The sequence below is a fragment of the Dama dama genome, chromosome 9, assembly GCF_033118175.1.
Source record: "Dama dama isolate Ldn47 chromosome 9, ASM3311817v1, whole genome shotgun sequence".
Lineage (NCBI taxonomy): Eukaryota > Metazoa > Chordata > Mammalia > Artiodactyla > Cervidae > Dama > Dama dama.
The window spans coordinates 47,664,452-47,686,981 of NC_083689.1; the positions used below are offsets into that span (position 1 = coordinate 47,664,452).

At 50.1% G+C, this 22,530-nt stretch overlaps 1 protein-coding gene across 1 annotated transcript in view; it reads right to left on the minus strand.

The window, feature by feature from the left end:
- Window positions 1–22,530, minus strand: part of FSTL4 (follistatin like 4) — a 414,616-nt gene that overhangs the window by 125,975 nt on the left and 266,111 nt on the right. Inside the window, exons 5-6 of the mRNA XM_061151300.1 lie at window positions 7,497–7,690; window positions 3,950–4,073 (exon numbers count right to left, since the gene is read on the minus strand). Coding sequence (XP_061007283.1) covers window positions 3,950–4,073; window positions 7,497–7,690 — 318 coding nt within the window. The remainder of the gene's footprint in view (window positions 1–3,949; window positions 4,074–7,496; window positions 7,691–22,530) is intronic.

A 22,530-nucleotide genomic window follows, 5' to 3' on the forward strand; every position in this document is an offset into this window, starting at 1 on the left:
CAATAATCAGATTAAATCACTGTTTTCCTTTCTGCTGGCCTGGCGCTAAGGGAGGGCATCTGACTCCCACATAGTTGGTCCCCCTGACTCAGGTCCTCGTCCTGGACACTGTGTATCCGTGATCCTCAGACGGTAAGAGGGAAGACCTTTATCCTGCATGGTGAGCCTGTCCTTTACATGCAGCACATTGCTCTCATAGGATTAATTAAAAGGACAAGTATCTTTCTAAAAAAGCAGAAGGAACTTGTAATGAATTTAAAGTGAGAGAAAAATCCTCATTTAAGCAATATGTTTTTTCCCACAATCCCAACCCAAGCATTCAGAAAAGTACAAAAACATGCATTATTGAAAAGGTTTTTAAGCAAGCAACTTTTAAATTCATTGAGATGAACAGACAGGCGGGCACGCATCTCGCTCACCAGTAACCCTGGCGCCTGGGTCTCTGCCTCACTTCGGGGGTGGGAGGTTCTGTGGTTTGTTGGGGGTAGGGGGCAGGGGGAGGAATGAGGAGGAAGGCTTGGGAGACATGCTGAGAGGACACTACCGTTAGTTCCAAGATCAGTCTATGATTTGGAAAACCAAAAGCAACCTGAAGAGAATGTTTAGGTGAAAAATAGAGGCAGAGAGGGAGGATAGCCTCACATTTCACTGCCATCACCGTACACAGATGAGTGATTTGTAGCCTTCGTGACTTCCATGGCTAAGGCACCTGTCCTCTGCCCTCCTCAGGTGGGTGGTGGTCACCTGTTCTGCAGAGCCAGGAGGAACGTACAGCCCCACCACGAACCACTCAACTGAGCACGACAGCCACCAGCCCTGGGATTGCTGGTATTGCCCTCAGCCAGCTGCAGACAGTGCCAAACACCAGCGCAGCCTAGGCTATGTCAGCTGCATGAGAAAACATGACTTAGGAGACTGCACACTGCCCGCCCACCCTCCCTGCAAAAAAAAAACCCTTGTAAATATTAACACAACTCACTTCACCAGGGAAAAGTCTCCCAAATCCCATCCTTTAATAAAGTGGCTGAATCTGTGCCAGTCACCCTACATAGCCTCCCCTGCCTAGAACCCAAGGATCCTGGCAAAACAGAGACTAGAAAATGCAACTGTAAAGTCTCAACCTTTGCCAGCCAGTTAGCTTCAGTTCTGAAAATCAAATCCAAAATGTTGTTGCTGAAATGTCTGAGATATTACTTTTTGCGTTTTAGTGAGATGTCTTTAATGCCCATTGATTTCTGGGTAATCAGTTGTACCTGTGTGTCTCATTTCAATTTCCTATTTAATATCCACTGAACCATAAATCCATTCCCAGAGTGAGGGGAGTTTAGAGTTCCTGTGACTTTGAAAGACCACTGATCCTGAGTGACTCCAAGTCTCTGAGTGCTCCGAGTGACTGTGTGTTGGGCCTTGAAAGCAGGGTTAACTCATTTTGTGGCTTCCTTAATGGCTGTGAGTTTACATTTTATTGCATGTCTATTGTCTGGGTTGGGCTGTGATGAATGGTTTGGCTGCCCAGTTCAAAACAAGTCCAAGGCGACAGCAGAATCTAATTTGTTTTAAAAATGATGATTATAAGGCTTTTCAAATAATAATCCAGGAACAAGGGAAATAGACAGCACGTTGCGCTACATGGGACATACAGCCAAAAGTGAAGTGAGGAGGTCCCTCCTTTTCCACGGGCAGCTCCTGCTCATGACAACCTTCACCAGGGAGGCCAGGGTGGCCTCTCTTTCATCAGGGCAACAGGGATGCTGCCATTTCCTTGAAAGGAGAGCCAATAGCCCCTGCTTGGTCCCAGACCAGTTCCCAGGAAGGAAGTGGGCTCGTGGATCAGAGGCTTCTGTGACAATTGGTACCAGGACGGTACCCAAGCAGTGTCATTTTCTGCCTAGTGATGCCATTGTGGGACACGCGTGTGTGGCTCTGGTGTATCCCCAAATCTTTGAAGTCCAGCCTTGGCCCCCAGCTTTGAAAATGCAGTGATCTTTTTCTTTACAGCTCCTTCTGTAGATGGGGGGAGGGGGGTGCTGAGTGTACAAAGCATGCTGCGAATGTCTCAGAACTGACCCCAGAAAGCGTGCTGCTGTTTCTCTGATGAGGAGGGAAGCTCCACCCTGTCGTTGGCCTGACATCTACTCCTTTCTTGTTCACGTCCCCTGGGATTAGCATCATCAAGGGGGCTCTGTTCGAAGAAGGCAGATGGAGAGGAGGTTCCGGGAGGTGGTGAGGACAGGAGGGGAGGGAGGGTTTTGTCCAGCGAGTGCAGGTCAGTGCCTCACAATGGGCTCTCCAGAGGGAAAAAGAGCCCCCTACCCCTTGTGTAGCATTTGTGTTGTGTATGCAGACTTCTGTGTTGTAAACAGTCCTACTAGGGCTGATTTAAAGCTCCCAACTATGTAACTGTTTGCCTTTGCAAAAGTCCTAAAAATATAACAATCATCCCACGAGCTAGGTCTCCAGAGTTGCCGACATCTCCACATGTTCTAAAATTTAGAGATTCATTTCAGGAATAAGCTCCTCAATCCACAAAGCAAACACCTCCCAGGCTGATTGAATCTACCAGCCATTCACACCTTTTTATGAACCACCAGACATAGAGTTTAAACTGTGGGCAGGAAGGAGGAGGCTGGGGAGAGAGACAGTTATCATATATCAAGCAGAGCCTGGGAACTGGGGGTTGGACTTTGGTCCTTGGTAACAGGGACGCCGTGGACTGGAAAGGCACAGCCTGGGACAAGCTCATGGACACTTCCCACAGGGAAGAATCATGCTTGTTTCTCTTCTCTCGGGTCACAGAAGTACCTCTTCTATCTGCCATGAAAGCCCTTCTTGCCAACAAACCAAGAGGATGCCTTCTCAGGCCTGGTGAATTTTTGAAGTAACAAAAGCATACAGAGATGTTGATGCAAAGCAGGAATACCTTCCTGGCAAACACACCTCCAGGTAGAGAATGAGACCGAGGATGCCAGGACCTGTGGTTCAGAGTACTCAGGGACCCTGGGGGTCTCACCCCTGCTTCCTCAATTGCAGGGCCCACAGGAGCTGTGAGCTTGCAGGTAATGTTCAAAGGTGCCTCATACAGGGTACACATGTTACCTGCTTTAAACAGAGCCTGCTCCACACGCTGTCTGATAAAAAGGAGCTTCACTTCTTTGGGGCCAAGAATGTCCCCTCTTGTCTCGAGTTAGGGTCCCACACTGCCTTCCATCTCCTAGTGAACTTGTTTGGAGTTGTCTGGGGCTTCTTGCATCTCACATCTCTTGGAAGCCCTGTCCCAGCTCTAGCTATGGTTGATGTGAGGTCATCTCTTGGGAAAGCAACTCAGGGAGAAGACCTAGGTCCCTCAGACACTGTACCTGCTCACCATATGCACCAGTGAACCGACAGAGGGTCCATTCTGAGCACCTCCTCCATTTTCAGGCAGAACATCCCCATTTTTCTTCTTCTCCAGGGATTCCCCCTCCTCTCATCAACCTGGACCCTCATTCTCCATTATCCTGCATTGTGACTTCTCCATGGTCTACCTGGCCAAGCCTCCAGCATCCTCCTGCTGAGAACCCCCAGGCAGGGTTCTCTGATGGGGCCAGGCCACCTCCTGGGGAGAATCCTAACATCTGCTCTGTCCATGTGCAGTCACAGAATCTCCTAGTCATGTGAGACAGTGCCTTCTTAATCATAATTAAACACAGCCCTGGGTTCCTCAAATGAAATCAACAGCAAGAAGAACCTTAATCCAAAAGGAACAGAGCAAGTACCCCATCCCACACCTCTGCCCACCCCTTACTCTTTCCTTAAATCTCAGGCTTATCGCAAAACAAATTCAACTACTTTCACCTATAAAAGAAGCCAACCTTGGAAAACAACCAAAGACAGACTCCAGACCATGACACCATTTTGGTGTAGAAATGCCTGTTTGCTGACGGTGAGCCCTGACAGGGGCCTGACTTACGGAAGGCTGTGTAGAACTCATGAAGGGTCAGGAGGCCGTCTTTGTTGTAGTCATCAAATCGGAGGAGGTCGCCCGGCGAGCACCCCAGGAAGTCCTCCTCCAGGTCCTGCTCCTTCAGTGCGTGCTGTGGGTGAGAAAGGGAAAAGGCTAGAGTCAGGAGTGAGTTCAGAGCTATGGGCACTGCTGGAAAACGGCTCAGGCCAAGTGGGGCTGTGGTCACTGTCTGGGCAGGTGTGTCCGTGTGTGTGCATGTAGACTCCAGCAATAGTTCCGTAGGCCATGGGGAGCATCCAAATCTCTTTGGTGTTGTCTTGTTTGACCTTCTCCTTTTATAGATGAGAAAACTGAGGCTCAGAGAGGGAAGGGACTTTCTCAAGGTCACACGATGATTGGGCCTGAGTCAGGATTAGCTTTCAGGTCTGTTTTCTCCCTGCCAGGGCAAACAGATCCCAGATGATATGAGGTGAGAAGGATCCATGTGGTCACCTGGTCTACCCCTCTGTGTTATAGATGGGGAAACAGGGAAGAGATAGGGGCCTGATCAAATAGGCCCAATTAACAGTGGCCATACTCAGTGGCTCCCAACTGTGCAGAGCTGGAAGGTCACTGCTCCATCAGTGTACCCCTCCCTGCCCCCGCCAACCCCCACCAATCTCAGGTCAGCACATCCTAGCCACAGTACTATTCCTGGGGAGAGGAAGCTGCTGTTCTATTGACCTAGGCCTGAGCCCCTGCTCTGCCTGCCTTGTCCTGCCAGGAACACAAACCACTACCCCTGGGATTCTGTTGAGGGGACCATGGGTGGGCCCTTGTGAACTCCTCTCTGGATGTGGTCTGGGCTGCAGGGTGGTGGCCTCCCTAGTAGGACCATCTGCATATGGGTCTGAAACTAGAGTCTTACAAACAAAATGCTCAGAAGGAAATCTCAGAAGAAAGAAAATGATTTTATTTTAGGGGGAAGAGGGGAACAGCAGCATTTTCTCTTTATTTAACAGTCTCAGCTGGGCCTGGTATATTAAAGGCAATTTAATGTGATAATGTTAAAAAAAAATGACCCTTCACCCAGCAAATAAGAGTGTTCGATAAAAGGCAGATCAACCATAACGCCCGAAATCAATCTTCCAAAGATGGAAATTTCCCTTTGTCTATTTCTGCACTGGAAATTGATTAACTTTTCATAGGACCTAAACGTTTTCTCCAACGCCTCTGATTCAGTGTCAAGGAAAGGCCCACTTTAGCTGGGCCCTGCTTGGCAGATTTATGAAATGGACTTTAAACACATTAAATTTTAAAGAGGAAATCATAGTCCAATTACCACGCTCGTTAATGGCTGCAGGTGCCTCAGGGCATGTCTCTGCCAGGTTAGAGCCATGAGCCCAGGAATGTTTTGTTTACCTGGCAGCTACCTGGATCCATGTAGGCCCAGAGCACTGAGATCCCACAGTTGCCTCTGTCTGGGGTGAGACAGAGATGCCTGCCCTCTGAGCTCCCCACACAGCCTGTACTGTGGGGAATCGAACTGCTAGATGGCTCTTTTCTCAGGTAACCATGACCAGTAGGACCTGGGCCCTCCCCAGAGAAGCGTGGGTCATCACTGGGTCTCCGGTCCTGGCCCATGGGGTCTTAGCCATAGCTGGGGGCTGAGGGTTGATGAAGTAGTGACATGAAGGCTGGTGTGTGTGTCTGAGAGGCTTCCCGGAGTGTGGGCCATGGATGGACTTACCTGTGATGCCAGGTATGAGTGAGCAGAGCAGGGTCTGCAAGTGCCTTAGGATCTGTGGTTCCCCACCCACTCCCTGGAAGGCAGCTCTGAACTGGCTGGACTTGAGGAGGGGTCCCTGCATGGGGAAGTGTCTGGATAACTGCTCTACTCAAGAGTTTTTGGGCACTTGCTGTCCCCACAGACCTCGAGAGGATCAGGTGGCGCTGGTGGTGGGAGCTGGTCTCCCAGGGAGCCTCATGTAGTGTGAGGAGAGCTGGTCCATGCACACCTGGCACCCTGGTTGCATCTCAGTTCACCACATCCTAGACAATGCGTGCTCTGCAGGCAAACCATTTGATTTCTTGGCGCCTCCTCTTGCTCATCTAAAAATACTTGGTAAGTGGGGATAACAGCAGCACCTACCACACAGCAAAAGGTGGCTGAAAGGTTTAAGGAGGAAATAACAACAATAGAGGTGATGGTGACAAAGGGATGCTAATGGCTGTCACCTACTGAGAATGTACCACATGCTGGGCGCTAGGCTGAGAACTTCACACCTCTTAGCTCATCTAACCCTCCTGATGACCCTGTGACAGTCACAGACAAGAAAAGAGGCACAGAGCCAGGCAGTTGTCTGCCTAGACCCCCTAGGTCCCCGTAAATGGTGGAACTGGACCTGAATTCAGGCAGTTTGTGACGTCTGTGTTCGTAGCTAATCTACTGAAGAGTGAGGGACACTCCTGTGTAGGGCACACTGCAGGTAAAGGGTGTCGCTTAGTGCCAAGCCCCTAGTGGGTGCTCTAAATGCCATGGCCCTCCCTGCCTGGTCCTTCCTGGTGACCCGGTCACAGTTTTGATGAGGTCACTTCTGTGCCCTGTGAAAGATCTTTCTAAAGTAGTATCAAAGGTGGGGAACCATCCTGTTATCTGTCCTTGGGGGGCGGGGCACTCTGTGGTCTTGGGAGGCAGAGCTGCCCCAGGGCGGCTGACCTCGCCTCCCTCCATGTCTTTGCACCTGGTGTGGCTCTGGGACCCCAGGCTCTCAGACCCAAACCAGCAGAGCAGGAGCAGGAATGCAGACCCCTGGGCCCATCCAGCCCGCCTTTCTGCCACCAGCACCCAACAGGCCTGTCTTGCAGCTGGCATGCCTGCTGCCCCCGGGTTGCTTCTTCCTTGTTCTTTTTTGCTGCAGATGCTTGTGGCCCTTGTACCACCTGGTAGCTGGGCAAAGGGCCACATGTGCTGTGTTTGGGAGGGAGGCAAACCACGGGCTCCATTTGAGTGTTTTCTCAAGGGGCTAAGCAGTGCTCGGGGGGTGGCCATGGACTGCCTGCAAGCCACAGGCTGGAGGGTGGGCTGCTGCTACCCAGGTACCACCACTGGTGAGGTCCGAGGGGGAGAGGACGTGGGGACAGCATGTTACAGCTCCCAAAGCTCTTGGTGGAAATCAAACCTGCTTCCTTTAAATCTTCCAGCTGAGGACAGTAAAGGACTCAGGAAGAAAAGACTTGTTTCCTAATGAAAGCCTCAGAACTCAGCCTGTGTACAGTGTGTGTTTAGCCAGCTAGCTCAGAGCTTGTTGGTAAATACTGGCTGCAGGTGGCTGGTGGGAAACAGACACCGACATCATTTTGTTTGTCAGATATTTCCAAGGGTTCGACACAAGCTCTCTGACTCCTGGGAGATGCTTTCTCTTGCAGGAGCAAGACCTCCTCGGCGTCCCATTTCAGAGATAGTGACAAACGACTCTCCCCACAGGGGTCTGCTGGTTCTCTTTCTACATGCGCTGAATGGAAAATTGGATTCCCCCTCCCGTAATGTGATTTCAGCCAGTGCTGTACCCACCTGGGCCAGCTCAGAGCTGCCAAGGTGGCCATCTCCATCTGCATCGAAGTCCTTGAACAGAGATTCTACCAGGAGGCGCTTCTGGGAGGCGGGGTCTTGTCTGCTGTCCCCTTCAAGGAGTGGCTGCAGGCGGCTCTGCAGTGCCAGAAGGACCTTCTTCAGGCGGGCATAGTCGGCCATGGTGCACGGGTCACCTGGAAGAGAAGATGGGGTTAATCCAGCCAGACTCCTCCCCCGGTCTTGAGAAGACCTCGCTCCACCCCACCACCCATCAGCAGTTACTAGGCATCTGCTAGATGTAGTGCAAGGTGCAGCCTGAGTACATGAGAGCTGTCCATCCAACTGTCCACCAGTCCATGCCACAGATATTTACTGAGCACTGCATACAAGCGACACATGATGTAAACGCTGGAAGGGGCCTGTTCGTTCACCCTGCACATGTTGATTGAGCACCTTCTACAGCCAGACACAGAGTGATGGTCAGAAGGAATGGGAGTCTTCATTCGGGGGACTTGGCAGTGCAGCCCCACAGCAGCTTTAGGAAAGCTGGCCCCAATTCCACTTTGCAATGGCTCATCTTTGCCTTAATCCTACCTTAAAGGCTCCTTTGGAATCTGTGGCCTCATAGATCAGGGAGTTGCAGTTAACAGGACTAATAAGCCTTGCTTAAGATAATTAGAAACATTCCCAGAGCTGGATTACTTCAAGACGAACATGTATACACAAGCCCACGGACCAAGAAACAAAAGGCAGCTTTTACGAAAGTAAGCCCGAAGCACACAGCCCATTGCTCTCAGGTCTTTCATCACGGCTGTGCTTGGTCCATAGCATCAGAACCACACAGCATTTTGGCAAATGAGGCCTGTGATACACTGGGACATGATGTAGTTTATCTTTGCTGGTAGCGGGCCATGGAGATGTTCCCTACCCACAGGGCTGTGAGCAGAGCAGGGGAGCACTCCCCGCTGCCCCACTTCCCCTCCTCCTGGGATGAGGATGAAGGATGTACCCCACCTCCTGGCTTTGCCAAATCCTGGAGCACGGGTGTGGGGTCCTCCTCATCCATTCCAGGTTCAAGTCAGAGTGCTGCTAGCAAGGGAGTGTCTGAGGTCTAGGTCTTCCGCCTTAATTTCAAGGCCAGCTTAGGGCAGGCTGTAACAGCTCAGGGCTGGAGTCAATATAAGCAGAGCTGGAGAGTCCTGGCTCTGTGGTCTGCTGGGTTTGAGTCCTGGTTCTGCGGCTGCCTGAATGTGTACCTAGTACAAGGTGCGTCAGTGATTTCACCTGTGAAGTGGGGGGGAGCAGAGCCTCCCACATAGGGCTGTTAGGAGGGTTAAATGAGACATGCACATAATAAAAGGCACGACACTGGCCTAGCACTGAGTAAGGGCTCATAAAATGATAGCTGCTCTCCCCTTTGTCATTATTGGAACCATAGTAGCTGAAGAGCAATAAACACGGAGCTGCTTGGTGGGGACAGGGCTGCTGGGGAGTCTGTCTCTCTCCCTTCCTCAGTGGACAAGCCTGGATGGTCCGACCACTTTCTCTTGTGCTTCTTTGTGTTTCTAGATTTTCTTTCTTCCAATTTGGGGTCAATTGATTTTTGTCAGAAACAGATGTCTGTTACCATTTCATCCTGCATGTTTATTTAGAAAAAAGTCAATTGCTGTGTTCAATATAATCAAATCTATTTGCTCTCTAGGAGTTTCCGTGCTCTGACAAGAATAGCTTTCCCACCCCTCTTTGGCTTGGTAGCATATCCATTCCTGGGAGCTCGTTCACCAGCTCATTCCTGGTGAACCTGATTCTCAAGTCTGCACAGTGAAAATCACGGCCGTGTCCCACAACCACACACTCCTGCCCAGGGTCTGGGTTCCTCGGCTTCCTGAGCTGGACAAAGGCCAGTCTGGGAAAAGAAGAGGAAGAGGTTTGCTAAGATCTTGCTGCCCAGCCCCCCAGAGGATAACACCAGTCCCGGCAAATGGACAGAAGCTGGATGCAGTGTATGAAGGCAGAGAGACGCTTCGGTGGGGGTGGTGGTGGAAATGTGTGAGGGATCTGCAGGGGCTTGGACTGGAAGGCCTGTCAGGCTTTCCAGGAGACAGGCATTTGTGCCCTGACACTGGGAAGCTGGTGTTCACAGCAGATGGACGTGGGGTTGATAGGAGGCTCGGTTCAGAAATGCTAGCATACCATTAGGCTCCCCCTGCCCAACCAAAAGAAAAGAATATACCCGAAGGTTGGACCAGGCTGGGCCAGGTCAGATGGGCAGAGCTGTCTCATCTTCCCAGTCTTGGTGGGGCACAGATCTCTGAGCTGCCTGCTGCCCCAGGCCAGGGGTCCTCACGCAGCTAGACAGTACCTCCCACTCTGGTGGCCAGGAAAACCAGCTGCGTGGATCCTGTCGAGTGGGCTGCAGCAACCTCCCCAGGCTCACCGCTCCTATCACACCCCTACAGTTCACTGTGAGTTCATGGAGGCTTCTCCACCCTGGCAGTGCCCAGCCCATGCCTGCTGGTCAGGAAGGTATATATATGCCTAGAAATAAACTCAGCAGAAGAGGTAGGTGCCTCAGTGTCCAGGGCCAGCTCCCTGAATCCCTGGTCTGGCCTCCTGCTAGGCTCATGCCAACCATGCCTTTTCCATCTTTTTACCAGCATTCACTCACAAACTCTGTGCTCTATGTTGGGCGGTACTTTGAGTATACGATGGAGCTTTCTGTCTTGGGCATCGAGGGTGCCCATGGAAGGAGCACTAATTAGACCAAGGTAAAGGAAGTCTCGCTATGGATGAGCCCCACAGGATGAGGGATCTGTGGGCACAGGAGGCCGGGGGAAAGGATTGCTGGGTCACAGGGGTCGCAGGTACGGGAGCCGGCAGGACAGTGTGTCCAGAGCCGGAAGGAGGCGGGTATGGCTGGGCCGGGGTGGGGCAGAGAGCAGGGCATGGACGAGGCCAGAGGGAAGCGTGGAGCTGGGGCAGGGTGCCAGGCCCAGCAGATCACACTTTGCCAAACTTCCTCTGTCCTTTTCTTTACTGATGCCCTCACTGTGCCTGGCTGTTGCTGGGCATGGAGGTCCTAAGACAAACCCCTTGCTCCTAGGTCCTGCTCCAAGAAGGTGATCTGAAATCCTTCTTTATCCCAGGAGCAGTTGTGCTTTACATGAGGCTCAACCTGGAATAGATAAATCATTGCCTCAAGGTTCCCGGGCTCCTCTAATATCTGTGCAGCTCTGTGGGGGCGTGAGTCTCAGAGGAAGGGCACCTGATGGTGGTGTTTCTGCACCTGTAGAGATGGTCACTTCAGATTCCACAATTCAACCTCTTTCAAGACTTTTGAGGCTTCATCTCCAGCAAGGACTGCCCTTTCAAAAGCCTTCCCTTTTGGTCTCTAGGATGCATAGTTTCCGAGAGAGGCATGTAAAGTGCTAGTTTACCAAGTCCAAGGTTTACTTTTTCATTCACAACCTCCTGATCACACAATGGGGTCAGATGGAATGGTTACCTCAGAGCGTGAGTGGAGAGGAGAGAGAGGAAAAAAGTAATTAAAGAAGAACAAAGAACATGAGGACAATTTGGAGAATAATAGACACGTTCATCCTTTTATAGTTTCAATGATGTATACATATGTCAAAACATAAAATTATTCACTATAAACTGATGCAGTTAATTCTATCTCAATAAACCAGTTAAAAAAAAAAAAAAAGAATGGCTCCCCGAGGCGGGGTGTGGGCACCTGTGAGTCCTTGTAGACCTGGCCTTCAGCTAAAGGGTCTCGCTCTGCTGCCAGTTTGAAACGTCTGTCTTATTATAAAAGAAACATGCGCATCAAAACAATAAAGCACTTGAAAAGTTCAGATAAAGAAAGAAAGTAAATTACCCATGATCCCTTTTCCAGAGGCTGGTCAGGCCAGGGGTGAAGCCTAGCCCTTGGCACAGGCGACCCTGAGCCAGAAGCCAAGCTAGCAGAGCCCTGGCTGTCCTCAAGTGATGCATGGGTCCTGAGGCCTGGCCCATAGCCTTTGCTTTCAGATCTCCTGCTCTCCTTAATCAATATAGGCAAGAGCTTCAATACGCAAAGCTTGGGTGCTTCTCATTATTATACAGGTCATTTCCACCCACCCACCTGGCAAGCTGACTGGGGACTTGAGGAGGTTGGGGTGTGGAGGGAGAAACAATCTCAGTAGCACTGGCCACATGAATGTGCTACATGGGGGTAGTGTTTACTGCTCCCCTCAATATTCTTTACGCACATCTCCGCCCGGCTTACTCTTCATTGCATCTTGACCACAGCTGAAATGTCACCTGATCTAAACTAGCCCTTTGGCTTCATAATTCTCTGTGCTCTGCATGTTTGGGGTGGGCCTGGTCCCAGGGAGGGACCCTACCCCTTTGGAGGGAAAGTCCCTGGAGGGGAGTACAGCAGAGGCTTGGGGACCACAACACTCTTCCCCGGTGCCCACGTGGGGGCTGACCACAATGATGGAGAGAGTGGGCTGACTGCAGAAACCTGGATGGGGTGCTGTCAGCGTCGTTCACATCCTGCTGTGGGACCAGCCTGGACAGTCGCACACATGGTGGGACAGTGTTAAGTGCCTGTGAACGTGGTTGAGTCCTGTGGCTCCAGGCAGATCCTCTCAACAAGAAGCCAGGGCGACTGGGCCACCCTGTAACAACCTTTCCTGGGGTCCTCAGGTAGAGGCAGGCTTTACCATAGGCTGCGACACCTGACACCAACTCCACTGATGACAGTCACTGCAAGGCTGGACGGAGCACTGGACAAGGAATCAGGAGAGCAAAGGAGATCAAAGGCTGTGCCTTTGAGTGGCTGTGAGACCCCAGGAGAGGCAGCCACTCCTGCCTTTCTTGCCCCCATTTCCTACCTTAGAACAGGGACAATAAACACCTTATAGGGTCCTGATGTAAAAGGAAACATAATAGCCTTCGCAGTGTCTGAGTGATCACCAGGCCTCAGGGCCTCTCTGCATGAAATGGGCTCAATGTCCTACATGAGCCACAGGGTCTGGTGCATTTATCTCTGTTCCCTTCACTGATGCCCAGTGCCTAGCACAGGTAGCCACTAAATCGGTGAAGACTTCCTCCCGCCTACACATCCCCACGAATGTTTCTGCTCTGGGGCCTCTCAGGGAGGGAGGCTCACGTCCTGGCCAGCCTGGCAGTGATGAGAGTCCCCAACAGGCCCTTGGAAGGACCCAGCCATCCTCCGCTGGCCAGGGTGTCCCCCATGCAGCAGCGCTGGCCCCACTTGGCCAGGCCCCGGCATTGGCCTCGGGCTTCCTGCCGGCACGTGTGTGCGGGGGCTCCTCCTGCTCACAGACCGGGCCTGTTTTGGCAGATAAAATATTGATCAGTCTGCTGAGGAGCCCAGAGTGTGATCCTATTTTCATGTCAGAACTTGGTAATGAACTACATTTATCAAGCCCGTTCTCCACGAGAAAGGTCAGCCGTGGATCTGGCTAAGTTGTTATGACACCTCATTAATCTAGTTCCCTCAATAATTGTCCCTCTTTGAAGATTCTAATGTTCTCCCATTCCAGCCACACTGCCTCAGCTCTGAGCGAGATTATTACGGCAGGAGCGCAGGCAAGTCCGCATTTAATTTTTTGAGCAAAGAGAGATAGGACGCAGGTAGCAGCCTCTGGAATTGAACATCTGTCAAAGGCATGCTTTCTCCTGCAGAACAAAGGGAAGCAAGGGAGACACTGAATATTCCATCAGCCACGTGCGCCCCTGCCAGGTCGGCCTCAAAGGGACGGTCTTCGCTGTGGCAGGCAAAGCTTCTGGGCCCAGATGTGGGAGGGGCTGGTGGCTCCAGAGTCGGGGAATGGGGTGTGGCACAGCATGGGCAAGCAGGAAGAGCCAGCCAGGTAGCAGGGAACTCAGATTCTAACGGAGAGGGAGACAGGCCATGTGGTCAAGGCCCTGGACAGGCCCAGGGCCTGGATACTGGGGGGACGTGGAGGCAGGAGAGAGGGTGGGTTGGAGACTCCTGGCATTAGGAATAGAGGTGGTAGGGAGACTGGAGAGGGACCATCTCTGCTTGCCTCCCTTGCCAAGCCACCCCCATCTAAAGAGGCCCCTGTGCACTGCCCCATTCTTGTCTGTCGTGGGCCTTTCCCCAGCCTTCACTCTGTTGTTCACACACTGTTGGCATCAGGCTGCCCCATTACATGGGAGCCCCTTGAAACCGGGGCCCCTGCCTTGTTGCAAGTGTGATGCCAGCACCTGGCCCACGCAGCTGCATGCAGAAGGTGCTCATTAAATGTCTGCTGACTGGACGAAAGTGTAATCTTGCTGGATAGTGGCTAAAGCCCTGTCCTGAGGAGGAGGACAATCCCAGCCACCCTGAGGCAAAGTGACTGAGGTCTGGAACTCTGGAGCGGCTGGGGGGCCATGCCATCCGTCGTATCAGTTCCTGGCTGCAGGGGGCATGACACATGAGTGTGTGAGGCAGCCCCAGTGTGTGGTTTGTGTCATACTCACTGCCAGGGGCGTGGACCCCACCTCACTAAGTGGGGGCACCCCAAAACCTGCAGCAGTTGCTCCAAAGAGTCCAGCACAAGCCTGGGAGTCATGGTGGCAAGGAGGCGGGGGGCCACAGAGGGGCTGTGGCCCTGCTGGACACGGGGTCACATGGGAGTGTCTCCTCCGAGCCCCTCTAGGGAACACACAGCTCTTTGGGACCTGCCACTGGACGGGAGGAGGATGAGAGGGTCTGTCCTCTGGATCTGCCGTTGCTGGTCAGGACAGCCCTGGGAAAAGGTCAGGCAAGGGGCTTCTGCTTGGAACAGTGCCCAGGTGGGGAGGCCTGAGGGTGAATTCAGTCATGGCACAGCTTCAGGAAAGGTTCGGTGCCATGTGAGGGTTCTGATCAGTAACTGAACACAAAGCTGACCTTGGGGACCCTCCGAGCTCCAAGAGAACTTTACATGTGGGCAGAACTGGGGGGAGTCGGAGTTAGGGGGATCCTGAGGCCCCTAATGAAGACAGCCCCCGATAGCCTCCAGGGTGCTGGCCCTTCCATTATTGAGGCAGCCTTGCACTTCAAGAGTCTCTGGCAAACCCCTGAATTTATGGGAGAGGGAACTGCAGGACAGAGGTTACTAGATATCATGAAGAACTCTTCTGCCATTAGCAGGAGTCATCTCACTTGGGGATGGGTGTGAGCTAAAGAGCCGGGGGATAGGAAGGAAGAACGTGCCCAGTGGGGGCTGGTGGGTCATGCTCTGAGATGCCACCACCTGGGGTGGGGGGCAGCTCCCTTCCTGAGCTGCACAGAGGCTGTCTCTTCAGAAGCCACACAGCAGCCTGCCAGGCCCTCGAGCCACAACCTCTGGACACCAGTCCTTCCTGACCAGGCCAGGTGGCTCAGCCCCTGGGCTCAGATCCAGACCCCTCACCTGGGAGGACCCTCAGGGGTGTGCCCACAGCCTCCTGGCTGCTGCTGGGTTTGCTCACGGGCAAGGCTCTGCCCCCACCCCCACCCAAGCATCTGCCTCCCTGGTTCCTACACTGTCCCCAGCTGTTCTGAGAAGTAATGTCACTGCTGAAGTCAAAGCTGCCGTTTTCACTACCAAAGCAAAAACTCAGCTTAATCTGGCACCCACATCACAGTTCAACACCCTTGTGTTACATGGGCCTCAGTTGCAATGTGGCATTCTGAGGTCTATTTTGAAACTGCTAAGCTGTGCAAAGAGCAAGAAGCATTTTCCTCCCCCATCTAATTTATGAGCCGCCATAACTTTACTGGAGTTTAGCTTGAGAGGAACAGATGTTTAATTTGATGTAAATTCATGAACATTAACAATCTTTCTGCTGCCATTTCTGGGAAAATTCAATTAACAATAAATACCAAAACCAATGGGTTTATCTTTAGGATTCGTTTTTGCTAATACGTGATACAGTTGTACTGATGGTGTTGACCAAGTCACAAAATTCTGACAATTTCTAGAGATTGCTAAGTACACATGATATGGTCCCCTCACAACCCCCAAACAGGTTTACTCAAAGTCACGTCACCTGGTGATCATGGCGTGATCACGGGACCTATGACTTTTGGCTGTCCCTTGGGACCTATGACTTCTGAGCAGATGGGTCACTGCTGCCATACTCAGGTCCTCTGGGGAAGTGTTTACACCGTGGCCAGAGCTGCAGTTCCTGACTACCCCTACTACCTGCCAGAAAGCAGCCTGCAAGTTTGCTTCCCTTTCCTGGAAGACCCTTTCTTCAAATCTAGCTTTACCACCAAGGTCCAGCTCTAAGGAGGTGCTCTGTCCATTTTGTTGGTCTTCCAACACTGTCTTCCAAAAACAAGAGAGATGACTCTACACATGAACATCACCAGATGGTCAATATCAAAATCAAATTGGTTATGTTCTTTGCAGCCGAAGATGGAGAAGCTATATATAGTCAGCAAAAACAAAACCTGCAGCTGACTGTGGCTCAGACCATTAGCTCCTTATTGCAAAATTCAGGCTTAAGTTGAAGCAAGTGAGGAAAACAACTAGACAAGCGGGTATGACCTAAATCAAATCCCTTATGATTATACGGTACAGGTGACAAATAGATTAAAGGGATTAGATGTGGTAGACAGAGTGCCCAAAGAACTATGGATGGAGGTTTGTAACACTGTATAGGAAGCAGTAACCAAAACCGTCCCCACAAAAAAGAAATGCAAGAAGGCAAAGTGGTTGTCTGAGAAGGTCTTACAAATAGCTGAGAAAAAAAAGAGAAGCAAAAGGCAAAAAGGATAAAGGTAAAGATATACCAAACTGAATGCAAGGTTTCAGAGACTAGCGAGAAGAGATAAGAAAGTCTTCCTAAGTGAACAATGCAAAGAAATAGAGGAAAACAACAGAATGGGAAAGACCAGAGATCTCTTTATGAAAATCAGAGATACCAAGGGAACATTTCATGCAAAGATGGGCACAATAAAGGACAGAAATGGTATGGACCTAACAGAAGCAGAAGAGATTAAGAAAAGCTGGCAAGAATACACAGAACTATATTAAAAAGGTCTTAATGATCTGGATAACCATGACGGTGTGGTCACTCACCTAGAGCCAGAAATCCTGGAGTGCAAAGTCAAGTGGGTGTTAGGAAGCATTACTACGAACGAAGCTAGTGGAGCCGATGGACTTTCAGCTTAACTGTTTCAAATCCTAAAGGATGATGCTGTGAAAGTGCTGCACTCAATATGCCAGCAAATTTGGAAAACTCAGCAATGGCCACAGGACTGGAAAAGGTCAGTTTTCATTCCAATCCTAAAGAAGGGCAATGTCAAAGAATGCTCAAACTACCATACAATTGTGGTCATTCCACATACTAGCAAGTTAACCCTCAAAATCCTTCAAGCTAGGTTTCAACAGCACATGAAGCGAGAACTTCCAGATGTACAAACTGGATTTAGAAAAGGCAAAGGTACCAGAAATCAAAGGGCCAAGATCTATTTGATCATAGAAAAAGCAAAGGAATTCTGGAAAAACATCTACTTCTGCTTCATTGACTATGCTAAAGCCGCTGACTGTGTGGATCAAAACAAACATGTGGAAAGTTCTTAAAGAGATGAAAGACCAGACCACCTTACCTGCCTCCTGAGAAGCCTGTATGCAGGTTAAGAAGCAACAATTAGAACCAGACATGGGACAAGAGACTGGTTCAAAATTGGGAAAAGAGTACGTCAAGGCTGTCTATTGCCACTCTGCTTATTTAACTTACATATAGAGTACATCATGCCAAATGCCAGGCTGGATGAATCACAAGCTGGAATCAAGACTGCCAGGAGAAATATCAACAGTCTCAGATATGCAGACGATACCTCTCTAATGGCAAAAAGTGAAGAGGAACTAAAGAGTCTCTTGATGAAGGTGAAAGAGGAGAATAAAAAAGCTGGTTTAAAACTCAACATCCAAAAAATGAAGATCATGGCATCCAGTCTCATCACTTCATGGCAAATAAGATGGGGAAAAAGTGGCAATAATGGCTGATTTTATTTTCTTTGGCTCTAAAATCACTGTGGATGGTGACTACAGCCATGAAATTAAGACACTTGCTCCTTGGAAGAAAAGCTATGACCAACCTAGACAGTATATTAAAAAGCAGAGACACCACTATGCTACAAAGGTCCATATAGTCAAGGCTATGATTTTTTCAGTTGTGAGAGTTGGATGTGAGGGTTGGACCATAAAGAAGGCTGAGCACTGAAGAATAGATGCTTTTGAACTGTGGTGCTGGAAAAGACTCTTGAGAGTCCCTTGGACAGTAAGGAGATCAACCAGTCAATCCTAAAGGAAATCAACCCAGAATATTCATTGGAAGGACTGACGCTGAAGCTGAAGCTCCTACTTTGGCCACTTGATGCAAAGAGTGGACTCACTGGAAAAGGCCTTGATGTTGGGAAAGATCAAGGGGCAGGAGGAGGGCAGGAGAAGGGGGCAACAGAGGATGAGATGATTGGATGGCATCACTGACAAGCTACACATGCTCATCCTGTCTTTGTTTCTGCCTGTCTCCTCCATAAACTATTTTCCAAAGCCTTTGCATCTCTTGCATGAGTGTCTTCAGTGTCTTAGAGAACTGGCCACGGGGACCCACGTCATGGGCTATGAGGGGCTTGGCAAGTTCCTGCCTGCCTTTGATGCACAGTGCTCAGCCTATCTCCTGCCCTGCCCTCACTCAGCCTGTCTCCCCTTCACTCACTAATCCTAACTCCAGAACCAACAGCAGGCCCACCACACTCATTAGCAGCCCCTCATTGTTTCAGACTCCAAAGAGGGCCTAGCATCAGGCTGGGTCACTGTCCTTGCTCAGCATTCTCTGTTCTCTTCCATGGATTGTGCTATTTATCATCCCGGCTTCTGAGTTGAAGATACAGGACCCACTTTAGGCCCACAAACAGGATCTGCACATCTAGGGCTCCACATGGCCTCTGCCCTGCCTAGCCCAACACACATGCCACGCAGACCACACACCTCCTTCCCCAGGTGCCAGCACCAGAGCTGATCAAGGCTGCTCGGACGCTGGGTGGAAGTAACCTGAATTTGTGGACAAAACCTCATCTCAAGTTTTGCCCCAGCATCAGGTAATTTAAATTAACAAAACCACCCAGAGCTTTGCTAGATAAATGGTACATTTGCTCATGAATGCCTGGTTCAATTGCTGTTGCTATACAATCTGCTGTTTGACATTTACAATCCTCTCTTCTATTCCTATTAGAGAAAGCAAAATTGGTTGGATTCCTAGGAGAGGGATCCACATACACTTTTTATGGTTGACTGGCACATCTATCAGGTGGCCCCTGAGTGAAAGAGTAATGTTTGAAAACTTGAATAAATGCTAAAGCCCTCCTGGAATTAAGAACTTTAGCTTTTACTCTTGCATATGTGGGAAACCCACATGGCTAGGTTCCCTACCAAGTTACTCACGCTTTCTAGGAGGAGGACACTGGCTCCTTCCAGACTCTGCTCCCCTGATGCCCTGCCCAGAAGCTCTGTCCCCTGCCTGCTCCCCACCTGCCCTCACCTGCACCATGAGAAGAAACAGCAGTGCTAGACCAGGGGATGGCAGATGGGGAAGCTGGAGGGGACGAGAGGAGAAAAAGTGGGCACCACCCCATCTGCTGTGATTCCCAAGAATTGCTGGGAGGCTTCATCCTCCAAATGCCTAAGCAAAGGGAAGTGTCCTGCTACTGAGGCTGCCAAAATTTAGTTCCTTGGGGTCAGATGTCCAAAAAATGTCACTGCTTTGAGCCGCTGTGATCTTCGAGTGGCCACTGAGCTGAGGGGAACCTCGCCCAGAGACGCAGCAGGGTCTGAGGCCACTGTGGACTGAGTGAAATGGTGGAGACAGGGTCTCCTGGCCCTAGAGCCAGGCTTACATCCAGGTAAAGGGATCACTTTGCTCTGTGAGGACTCACACTACAGGAGAAGCACTCTGTAAATGACCTCAAAAAGGGCGGTGCTGTTCCCAGCAGGTGTTCTGAAATGCCATGGGGGGTGTTTTTGGTTCTCACAATGATTGGCGGGGGCCCTGGTGGCACTTAATGGCTGGGACCAGGGACCTTGGGGACCCTGCTCTTTGTAGCACTGTCCTGGCCAACAAACATTTCAAATTGCACTGTGGACAGTCACTTTTGGTTAGCTGTTTGGAGGATGAAGCCTCTCAGCAATTCTCAGGAACAAAATCAATGGAATCACAGTTGATGGGCGTGGTGGCCACTCTCTAACTGGAGTGAAAGATCCACTTACCGCTCTCGGGTTACTAGGACTTACTGAGGTGTTACACACAAAATACTTCCCCTTCCGGCCTTGAAAAGGATTTTCCAAGGATGCACTTACGCTTGTATATTGTAAATTTGGTGTACATCTTTAAAAAATTAAAAAAGAAATTTTTAAAAAAATTTTAATTGTGTCTTGTGGCTCTCAGGATCTTAGTTCCCTGACCAGAGATTGAACCCATGCCCTTGGCTGTGAAAGCATGGAGTCCTAACCACTGGACCACCAGGAATTCCCTTGTTTACAACTTTATTGCGAATTGTCCACTATTTTGGAGAATCATCCTTCCACACTTAAGGACACCTGAGTACTCAAACTGCCAACCTAACATGCCCATCATGGGCTCCATCTGCAGCCTTTGTGTTCACAAGATCTGCATGCCAGGGCTGACATCTTACCACTGTGAGCTGGCATCCAAACAGTTACTTAAAATGCATGCTTTATGCCTAGGACTTCTCTTTATATCCCAGTTTTGGTTAAGACACATATTCATTCAAGATTATACAGCGACGTTACAGAATACTTGCTATGGAAAGGTAACTTTGAGTCTGGAAGGATTAAAGACAAGTCATCTATGGAAACAACTAAAATATGTTTTTCCTCAGGTTATTTTTAATCATGGTAAAATACACATAATATAAAACTTACCATTTTAACCATTTTAAAGTATACAGCTCAGTGATACTCAGAATATGGTACAACTATCACCACCATCCATCCCCATAACTCTTCCCAAGTGTAGAATTTTAACTTTGTCCCCACTGAACAGTAGTCACCCGTTCCCTCAGCCCCTGCAAACACCATTCTTTCTGTCCCTATGACTTCCACTCTTTTGTGCTGTGCTTAGTTGGTTCGTTGTGTCCGACTCTTGGCAACCCTTTGGACTGTAGCCCGCCAGGCTCCTCTGTCCATGGGGATTCTCCAGGCAAGAATACTGGAGTGGGTTGCCATGCCCTCCTCTGGGGAATCTTCCCAACCCAGGGATCAACCCAGGTCTCCCACATTGTGAGTGGATTCTTTACCATCTGAGCCACCACTCCTCTATGTATCTCAAATAAATAGAATACGTGCTACAACACGGGTGAACTTTGAGAACAGTATTTATTTGAGATACGTAAAGGAGTTGATAAATAAATAGAATCACACACTAGTTGTCTTTTTGTGACTGGCTTCTTCTACTTCGCATACTGTTCTCAAGGTTCATCCACGTAGTATCGTGTGTCAGAATTTCCTTTCTTTTTAAGGCTGAATAACATTTCATTGTACATCTATACCACGTTTTGCTCTTCCAGTCACTGGCTGATGGACACTGAATTGCTTCCTGTTTTTAGTTATTGTGCCTAATGCTGCTGTGAACACAGGTATGTAAATGTCTATTCAAGACCCTGCTTTCAATTTTTCAGGATAAATACTCAGAAGTGGAATTGGATACAATTCCAGAAGTAGAATTGGAATCCATATGGTAGTTCTATTTTAAATTTTTTGAGAAACTGCTATACTGTTTTCCACAGCTGCATTTGACATTCTCATCAACAGCTCACAAGGGTTCTAATTTCCCCACATCCTTGCCAACATTTAATATTTTCTGTTTTACTGTGAGCGGCTGTCCTAACGGCTGTGAGGTGGCGGCCTTACTTGTGACACTCCTTGGTTTTGGGATTTTAAAGGACAGTGGGAAAGGTATAGGCGTGCACCTGAGTGTGTATGTGCAGCCCCATGGCTGTGCTGTGTACACTTGCACCCGTATGCAAGCCCAGCCTGCAAAGGCCAAGCAGAGGGAGGCAGAGAGGGCAGGCCCACGCTTTGGGCTGTGGAGCTGCTTACTCCTAGGGTGGCAGCCGGCCGCAGCCCCCAAGGACAGGGCTTCGTGCCTGCCCCATTGGTGACAAGAGGCCCTATGTGGGCAGTGCCAGGGCACAGGGCAGGGCCCACCTCCCTCCCCCTCTCTCCAGAATGGGGCTCTTCCCTGCCTCTGTCCTTCTGGGACGCCTACTGGGTGGGGCCCATACACCCTGCACTTGCAGGTGAAGAGACTGGGATGGGCAGATCCTGAACCCGTGTCTCTCAAACTGGCACGGCCTGAGTTGTGTTGCTTTCCTCTGTGTTGGCTGGGGTGTGTGCTCAGATGCAGTAATCCTCAGCTTCAGAGCACGCCAGAGAGCCGCTGACTTTTAAAGACAACAAGCAGAGACGTTCCTTCTTTGGTGTGAGGGGTGTGTGGACTGCAAATCTCTGCCATTGAACTAGGGTCTCCAGGAATGAACTGCCCAAATGTGAACGAGGTCCACCTTTTCACCAGCAGAAGCTTAGCTGGGCTCGTGGGACATTTACTTTAGAAAGAAAGGTATTAGAGGAAAACTGCCTGAGAATGTGCTCAGAAGGCAAGGTGTGCTCTAAGCCGGGGATTCATCTTGTACGTGGCCTTGGCAGGACACGGCATTTTGGAGAGAACTACCTGAACAGAGGCTTTTAGACCTGACATAACTTGGAGAAGTTCCCTGAGGTCTGAAGATTTATCTGAACCTCTCTGACTTGTATGACTGACAGTAAATCCCAGGTTAAAACAAAGGAAAGCAAAACTCCACAACAACTCCGAGAGAGAACAACAGCCTTTTGGGGAGAGCTTTGGAGCCTTTCCGGTGCTTGAGCCGCTGGAGGAGAGAGAGCAGGCTCTCCTTTCTGCATCTGCTCTGCTGTTCAGGGATTATCCACCCTGGAAACCTATCAAAATGCAGGCGGCC